This window comes from Nestor notabilis, unplaced genomic scaffold (assembly GCF_000696875.1).
Source record: "Nestor notabilis isolate BGI_N333 unplaced genomic scaffold, ASM69687v1 scaffold15380, whole genome shotgun sequence".
Classification (NCBI taxonomy): Eukaryota; Metazoa; Chordata; class Aves; order Psittaciformes; family Psittacidae; genus Nestor; species Nestor notabilis.
The window spans coordinates 40,524-49,750 of NW_009911706.1; the positions used below are offsets into that span (position 1 = coordinate 40,524).

The window sequence follows — 9,227 nt, forward strand, 5'->3', positions numbered from 1 at the left end:
CTAGAGTGGAAAAACCTGTCTTACTATCCACACAGTCTTTGGAATGGGTGAATAAGCAGGAGGATAAAGGTAACACATCAGACATACTTGGATTTTCAGGAAGTTTTTGACAGTGTTTGACAGTATTTGACAATACTTGAAGTTACAAAAGAAGCTAATGTTGCCAAGAGGCTGGATATAAGAGCCTATTAACAAGGTGAAAGCTGGTTACAGGGTATGAAATAAAGCACAAAAAACCCCATCCATTATCATTACTTGGCAATGAATTAATTTATTAGTCAAATGGTATTTAACCATTAAATAAATGGGAAATATTTATTGTTACGAGAAAATGTTTTTAAGCTGTTTATCAGTTAAACAAAACAAGTGAAGAGGGCTGCTGAATTTTTACCTCCAAAACCTCCACTAGTGTGAACAGTTCAGTACCTCTAGAAGTTAAAGAAGTTTGATGCCAATTACTACATGAATAAAAGTGGTGAAGTTATTCTAAATTTTATCATTACTACTTTATTTCCACATTTCATTTCAAGCACCAACAGAAACCAGCACAATACAGAAAGTGAGAGAGAAACATATATTTTATTTGCATTGAGGCAAAAGGAGCTCATTAGATCAAAGAAATGGAGAGCAATTGATTTTAATCAAGTTTTTGAGAATTTACAGAAAAAAAAACTCTCATGCCTATACTACCAGTATATGTTCAAATTTCCTATGTCAAAACTCTCTATTCCTTCAGACTTGGCACAACTTTTTATTGCCCACTACCACATTTCAAATCTTTACTTGTCAAAATGTTGTATCACCTATGTAAACATCTGTTTTATGTGTAAACTTCAACAAGTAGTTGGGAAAGCCTATTTTATCCACCCCCAAAAAAATCAAGTATGAACTAAATATCAAATTAATTACATCATAGTCTATATAATACTGTAACAAGAACCACAGTCTGTTGAATTAGTAACAAAAAGGATGCAGAAACAGAAAGCAGATGTGCAGTGTCATGCATTAGTGTAATAACATTATAAGGCAGTAAACAAAAAAGGTAAATATACGTATTTTTTAAAAGTATACTCGCCAAGACAAAAATCACGGCTGTACTCTTACTTCATTTTGGTAGTGCAGGATTTCTTCTTAGCTCAAGTTAGAAGTGTGAACTTTTGAGCATATTCACCTGTTACTGTGTTTGACAATAGATATTTTGACAAAAATACATGTGGATTTAAATTTTGTGCAATAACATACTTTTTTACTTTTTCAGTTCAAATTCTTTATGTGGAAATAAAAACTCTGTTCCCAAAGAATCAAGTAGGGTAAGTGGGAAGACATATTTGAAATTAAATACAGTAATACCTCTGCAGGAAAGAAAAGTTCGGCAGCCTAAGTCAAGAGACTGAGTTAATACTATTTTTACATGCTTTTTGTTGCTTCTTTGTTCTCTTTGTGCTCAAATTGAGTGAGGAAATGTAGTCATATGGCAATCTGGAAAGCCTGACATTGCCAAAGATTTCCTTTATTGTTCAATGTGCCTTTGTAGTGCAGAGCAGAATCAACCTCAACCATTCAAAAAGGAAACTAAAATCACATCTCAAAGTTGCTATAAATGATCTCAAAGTAATTATAGTATCACAGTAATCAAAATGACTGTTCTTTTTCCTCTAATTTTAACTTAATCTACTACCTGTCATTTTTACAAACTGCAGTTCACATTAAAACATTTGCTAATAATGAAAGCTCTTGTTTGAAAACAACACTGCTTTACATCTAGTCAGGCAGCTTGTGCATATCAGAGCACTCTGTCAGGAGAGACATAGAAAAGGGTAAAGGAGAAAAATCTGAAATATGGCTACAGCTTATCTGTGCCTTTAATGCACTGCAGAATCTCAGGCAGCACTAGAAACAGCAAGTTTCTTCAGATGATCCATAAACACTTGCAAGCTGACATCATCAGTGAGAATGGGCGCTCCAGACTCCTACAAAATAAAAGGAAACAAGGGGAATTGATTATACTCATTGTGAAGAAAAAGCATTTTAAGGCACAAGAGGTTCCAGTAAGTAAACACTATAAATTTAGAAAGACCTCTGAAGCATATCTTTGCCGAAATCCTCTGACAAAATCAGTAGACTGTACGTTTACATAAATTTTCATATGTTTACATAAATTCAGGCATAAGCCACAAAACTCTCTTCCATATTAATGCATATGGCAATGAGCTGCAGTATAGCAAGAAATTTACATCAACCACACAGAACTCCAAGGTTTTGACAGCTGCCAAATAGTAACTTACAAATTTTTAGAAGTAAATAAAACTTCCACAGTGCCACAGTTCCTGTATCGTTCCTACCTCTGAGGAGATGACAAAGGTGAGAAAAACAGAAACATGCAAGTGACAACTAACAAATCGGTATCTGCCAGTCAATGAAGCTCAGAGATATCAAAATGACAAAAGGAGGAAACAAGGGTCTGATTTGACATTGAGTGAAGAAGGTCAACAAGCTCTCTCAAGGAAAGCTGGGCCAGATCTCTCCTTAAGCTCTGCACCACCTCAGAGAAACACCAGGAACAACATCTGAAGGTCATGCCACTATAAGATCAGATAGCAAAAGATTAAAAACAAACAAACAAGCAAACAACAACAACAAAAAAACCCACAGCACTTTTTGGGTGGATTTTTGCAATTTACTTTTTGACCTCAGAAGTAATTTTCAGAAGTCCTACTAAGTTCAAAATGGTCATCTTTTAATGACTATTTTTAAACAAATTTGAAGTCTAAATAAAACAGCAGTTGGCAACTCTGCAAATGCTACATAGCAATTCTCTTTACATCATTTGAAACCAATCTGCCATTACTTCCATTTACAGATGCATAAAGAATTCCTAGAAATCTCAACAATTCAACCTTTTCAAAGGTACTAAGCACCCATATTTCCAAATTACATCAGAACTCTCTGAACTCCTCTGAAAACACAAACATGAAATCTTCTGAAAACACAGACATGAAAGTCTTAACAATTGGTGCCCCTTTTTGAGAACTGGACAAAACCAATTCCCAGTTAATGATCAAGGGGCAAACCCAGGAGCAGTAAGAGTTCTTTGATCACTACAATACACTTGACACAATACACAGCCACTCTCAGGTAAGGCCCCCTATATCATCTGCTAGCTGATGGTGGCAAATAAGAATAAAGGATGTTCTACTTCCAAGCCTGCCAAATGCTAAGCCTGAGCTCTCCAAGAAGCCACAAGGGAATTACAAGTAGTTGAATTCTGCAGCAGGATACGATTTATCACCTTGTGTCTTAGTCATGGAAGGACAGTACATCATCCTCTAGTAAATAAACCACCAAAGGAGCTGATAGACCCCTAAGAAAAGAGATCCCTCACAATGGCTGCTAGTGGTAATCCAGGGTAATTAAAACCAATGCACAGACTCTTATTCCTGAACACCTCATCCAACACCTGCACACAGGCAACTGCTGTCACCCTGGCTACCACCAACAGTAGTAGCTTTACTCTGAAGACTGGGAACCCTTCATTATAGCCAGTAAGGGAGCACAGTATTTTATCTGCTGAGGAATAAAGTGAAAACCAGCAAGGTCACAATGCAGAAGCCTTAGAAGTACATGAGAATTAGCTTCAATTTTTCACAGATCACGTTAAATTTTGTTTTCTGTTCATTCAAAATTTTGATCCAAGATATACAGCGAGAATTTAAATTTAACTAACAGTGATCTGATGACAGCTACCGGGCATTTTATAAGATTTGTGCCATTGAGTATTTCTTTCATTTCAAACTGCAAATTCCCAATACAAAACATGTATACCAAAACAAAAAAGATTTTAAAAAAAAGCTGAAAGTAAAGGCATTCTCAAATAAATGTTATATCCAATATAACCTGAAAATTTCAACCACATCTTCAACGACTAATCAACATAATACAGCCGTATGAAAAGTTTACCATTATTTTCTGAAAAGGTTTTCTATACTATATAATGCAGCTACTTGCTGAAGTTTAAAAAAGTCTTTACTTACAATATTAAAAACCAAACTAGACAGTTCACCACCTCCTGAAACATGGTTTCAGTGATGTGTGGGTGCCCTCTTCAGGTCAATGTGGACTAGCAGAGTTTTCTACCGACTTTGAGCCATGCACAAAATAAAACTACATGTAAAAATCCAGGAAGCTCATGAGAAAAACAAAAACAAAACCAATTCAGACAGAATTTTCTTCCAGCAGTTACGTTTCTCATTTCGTAATATGCACTTGGTTCAACTTTGTTCACTGAACACCCTGCGAACACAGGAGGGTATTAAGTTGATCACATACACTGCAATGCCACTAAAGAGATTAACAGATCATTTTTTACATTACTCTAGAACTGGCTTATTTTCAACACTAAAAGGGAAACCCATCTTTTCTAATATGTATCAAAGAGTCTCACTTGTCCAGCATGAAAAATTTTCTTAGAGATCAGTTCAAGCATTGTTTTGTATTTGCATTTACATTTGGAATACCGTTTCATTTGCTTACTAATTAAATGAGCAGGAAACAGCTGTCCTGTACTGCTGGAAATACCAAACTTCAAAAATTTCCAGGTAACATCTAGATAAAAACAAGACCTTTCAAACTACAGGATTTGTGTGTATGTTGTGTAGGAAACACAATGAAGAGCAACACTAACAGACTGCTGGTTAGGTAATTGATTTCAGAGGCAAGAGAGCTGTCCCTGACTCCGTACAAAGTTTTCAAGTATTTTCACCCTGGATCTTGGTGCTCTTCACTGCCAGAGGCTTCGTTAGAACCAACAGTTCCCTGTGAAAAAGTGCCCTGATGACACTCACCTGATAAACATCACTGCCATAAAATTACTACAGAGCACTCACGCTCATCACTTGACCACTGCAAGCCCTTCAGCAAAACACAAGTATACTTAACATGTAGCTTCAACCATCTGATGCCATTACATTTTCATAAGAAAATGACACTGCCTCAGCATTCACCCAATGCAGTTTTTCTTCCCACTATAAAAGCTGCATGTGGAAAGAGAACATGGAACTGGGATGCAACATTCAAGAATACAAACTGCTTCAGAAGGTTTAACTTTCAAACTCTTACCTAACTTCCTTCCTAAAGACAAGATCCGAAAAACTTTGATTTTTGATTTGAAAAATTTGATTCCTGGTCACCTGGGCCACGAAAGTTGAAAAGCATCAGCACACTGGTACTGGTGTACTTCCCAGTTCTTGCTTATAACTAATTTTAAAACTTGTTTCCCTTAATGCAAAAAGGTACCTTAGTCTTTATGTGTCGTAAGTGTTCTCATTCTAAGGAATTCAAACATACCTGTCTAAGAAAAATGGCTAGACAAGGAAGCAGTCTAAGAGAAGCTTAAAATAGCAACTACATAATTTTTCTCTAAAGAAATTAAATCCATTTTGCCTAACTTTTGCAATTCTGGTGACATCAGGCCAAAACTGCATTTCATACAATCACAGAATGGCTAGGTTTGGAAGAGACCCTAAAGCTCCTCTAATTCCACCCCCCTGCAATGGCAGGGACATCTTCCACTATGCCCCACCCAGCCTGGCCTTGAACACTTCCAGGAATGGAGCATCCACAACTTCTTTGGGCAACCAAAGTAGATTCTTTTTCAGTTTCAAAACTTACCGTTACTACTTATATGTACATGACAGGTCACTCGATTTCTGAGATAGGGAAAAAGAAAATCATGCATACAAGCTTCAGCAGCAGATTCACACTTACCTGTCCCCACGCATACATATTGTTATGAGTCTGAGAGGGATTTACTTTTGAAAGCAGGAAACGAGCCTTTAAAAAACAAACCACAGGCAATAATTAATCTATTTCAAATAGACGGTTTCTATACTTAGAAAAAAAAATTACATGTGTATGAAATATGTAATTTCTATTACCTGGAAATAAAAGCATGCACACATACCTATTCACAAGAGTGAGTAGCACCTCTATAAATAAAGCCACTCCCTGGCTTCCATAGCTATAATGCAGAACTGCTAACAGCTTTTCATTCAATGCAGCAGAAAGTATGTTTTTGTCTTTTTCTAAACACTAGCAAAGTAAGTGTGAATATCAGTAAGATATTACTTACCAAGTTTAAAAAAAAAAAAAAAAAAAAAAAGCAAAAAAACAACACACAAAGAATAACTCTGGTATTCACCAAGAGACCCTGGCAAGTACTCCCTTTTTTGTGCTACACACCTTGCACAAGGAATCTCAAAGCTCAAGGCAGTATGGTAAAAATGGAAATAAGTAACAGGATTCACAAACCAGGCAAAAAGCTACTATGAGATATCTGGCGCTGTAAAAGCTTTAAAATGTTCACTTGCAATTTACATGTATTTTAGCACAGAAATGAATCTTTACTAAAAAAAAAAAAACATTCATGACATTATTAGCACATCACTTCCTAGATTATAATATATATTTCACTTTACCTGGCTTCCTCCATGCTCTGTATCAATGTATCTGGGCATTGGAAACCTGGAATGGAGAATTTCTTGGGCATCATCTATTGGAGCCTGTAGCAAGTGGTGAAAGTTTTCATATTCCGGCATATCTTGGTAACCTGATTTACGCCACTGAGCTATGGTCTGGGCAGAGGACAAGAAAGAAGTTTAGAACTGATTCACCAATCTTTCTTAGAGGATACACAGAGCTTTTCAGAGAACGATGTAACACTACTGGCCTCTTTTCTAACATTCACCCTTTTCTGCCCTATAGTATGCAAGCTGTTTTTTGAAAGCCAAGATGTGCAAGTAACACACCACTGGATGTTTAGGGGTTTTTTTAAACTCTAACAATTTTTGGTCCATTTTTATCTCCTTTTTTATAATCTTTCATATGCTAAATACTTAGTTCATGAGGTCAAGGACACTATTTACGGTTCTGTAATATGCATGTCTATGACACTTAAGAAATAAATGTTTATACTGCTATTTATCTTTCAGGTCCTCTAGCACAGCCTCCCAACCTTCCAGGAGTGCAGCTGGTTGCTCAAGGTCAGCTCACCAGTACAGGATGTTACTAGGAAAGACCTGGAGGGATCCTCAGCAGAGCTTCCCCCCTCCTTTGCTTGGCAGCTGCTTTTAAGCCAAGGCTCTCATTCCTGGCATCTGCCTGAGCTACACTGCAGCCATGCCTGTACCTGGATGCCCTGCTCACTCACATGGACCCCCAGCCAGGGACTTCACTTCCCCAGCTTGAACTGGGATCTGCCTCATCTCCATCAACCTGTCCGGTGATCTGGACTGGTGACTGAGCCTGGCTACTGCCCACAAACTGCTCTGCTTCCCTTGCTTGTGTATGCTGGGACTAGGTTCTCATCAGTGAAGCCTCTGCCTGCCTTGTAATCATACACAGTTTCCCTGTTCCCCTTCCCTCAGGGAGCAGCCCTCCCCTGCTTCTTCCTGACAGCCTCTTACATAAATATACAGAATATTTTTCTACTTAAGAAGTTAAAGTTTAGTAACTATCTTAAAAAGTGCACCTTTAAGGACATGATCCAGAACAGCATTTTTCAAACCCTCAGCTGTGAACTATTTACAATTGCAAAGCAGTAAAAAGCAGCAGCTCAGTTCCTCCAGGGAAGTAGAACACTAGCAAGTCACAAGCATTTGTATTTCCAGTACTGGGGAATATCTATCTACCTAACTGCCAGTCGCAGTTTCATTCCTCCAGGACAGTGCAGAAGAAGGACGACTGCAAAACTTGGGTGTTCTGACTCCCTATCCCTGAAGGACTCATTAGAGGTCTACAATAAATGACTGAAAAGGGAGGGTGAAACACATGGTGAAGTGAATAACTCTTAAAAGTTGGGAAAACATTGATCTAAACCAAATAATCTGCATACTTAAGCTAATTCATCTTAAACCCATCATAACAAACAGGAGCAAAACATCAAGTACTGTCAGGCATCTGTGTATAGGCATGTCAGGTTACCAAACTACAAACATGAACTAGGAGTCTGGTATCAGCCATGCAGATGAGAGGTCAAGCACTGGAGCATGTTAGAACTGCAGCTTGACTTTCATAATGCAGCGCTCCTATACAAAAAGAGTATTTATGTAAGAAATCACAAAATTGTAATTACCTCTCCATGATAAATAAGGATCTGGAAAAAGGTGTCCATGAGGAGAATGCGATCTGGTAAAATGCTGCTGCTATCCAGAAGAACAGGCTAAGATTTAAAAATAAGAAATTACCAACTGATGCAGAATTGAGCACTGAATCTTACGAACTTCTTCAATCACTAACTAAGCCCCATATTTGGTTGTTTTCATGTTATACATCTGCAACCCACACAATCTCATTCTAAAGTTATCCAGCTTAATTCTGAATATATAACTTCATGAAAGTAATAAAAAAACCTATTCAACAGCTAAAATCTCTTCGATTATTACGCACCTTTCCAGTCTTTCAGGTACCTCCATATTTACCTCTACAATGTCATTAATTCAAATGATATTTCAATGTATTCAGCTTCAGTAATTATCAAAGTATAAGATTTGGTGGTTATGGTTGTATGGGTTTTTTCAGTCTTGTCCTTGCAGCTATTATTACTGCGCACATACATCCACCAACACTGGTGGATGACTCATGATTTAAGAAATCAAACATAACACTTAAAGTTTTAATTTACCTTTTTAGGGGCAGTGACACTATACTGGCACTATATGATTTAACTGAATCAGTACCATATGATGTAACTGGACCAATCTTATTAGCAATACCAAAATTATTAACTACTCCAAGAATAAAAAAGATTATTACTCATTCTACACTGAGGTGTCAAGCTCTTGCTTTATCATCTTCTCCTTTCCATCACCTGATTGTTATTCATACATCGGAGAATGATCTTACACCTGTGAGTAGCTCTTCACAAACCACCTTATTGCTTTAACTCCACTTTTAAACATTTTTCTTTTTTTTATCCCATAAGATAGTCTTAAAACAAGCAAACAAAAAACCCCCTTACAACAGTTTGAATTCCAACCTGCCAAAATCCTTGCCTTCTACGTTTATTTTCACTGTCTTACCATTTCCCCACTCTCTCTTATATATCAGACAACTTTTGATGTCTCCTATCTCATACTTCTTTCACAAGCTTCTTGGAAGATCATCTTTCTATTTTAGGTTTATATAGAATGAGCTTTGATAAGGTCAGCTGGAAGGTTCTCTACCAAATATAT

General features: G+C 37.1%; 1 protein-coding gene across 1 annotated transcript; it reads right to left on the minus strand.

The window, feature by feature from the left end:
- Positions 1–1,457: 1,457 nt before the first annotated feature.
- LOC104406915 (protein transport protein Sec23A-like) lies at positions 1,458–8,215 on the minus strand (the record flags this gene model as incomplete). Its single annotated transcript, XM_010016036.1, has 4 exons — positions 1,458–1,970; positions 5,764–5,829; positions 6,474–6,629; positions 8,129–8,215. Coding segments are annotated over 4 exons (399 nt in total), but the record flags the coding sequence as incomplete, so codon positions are not given.
- Positions 8,216–9,227: the final 1,012 nt, after the last annotated feature.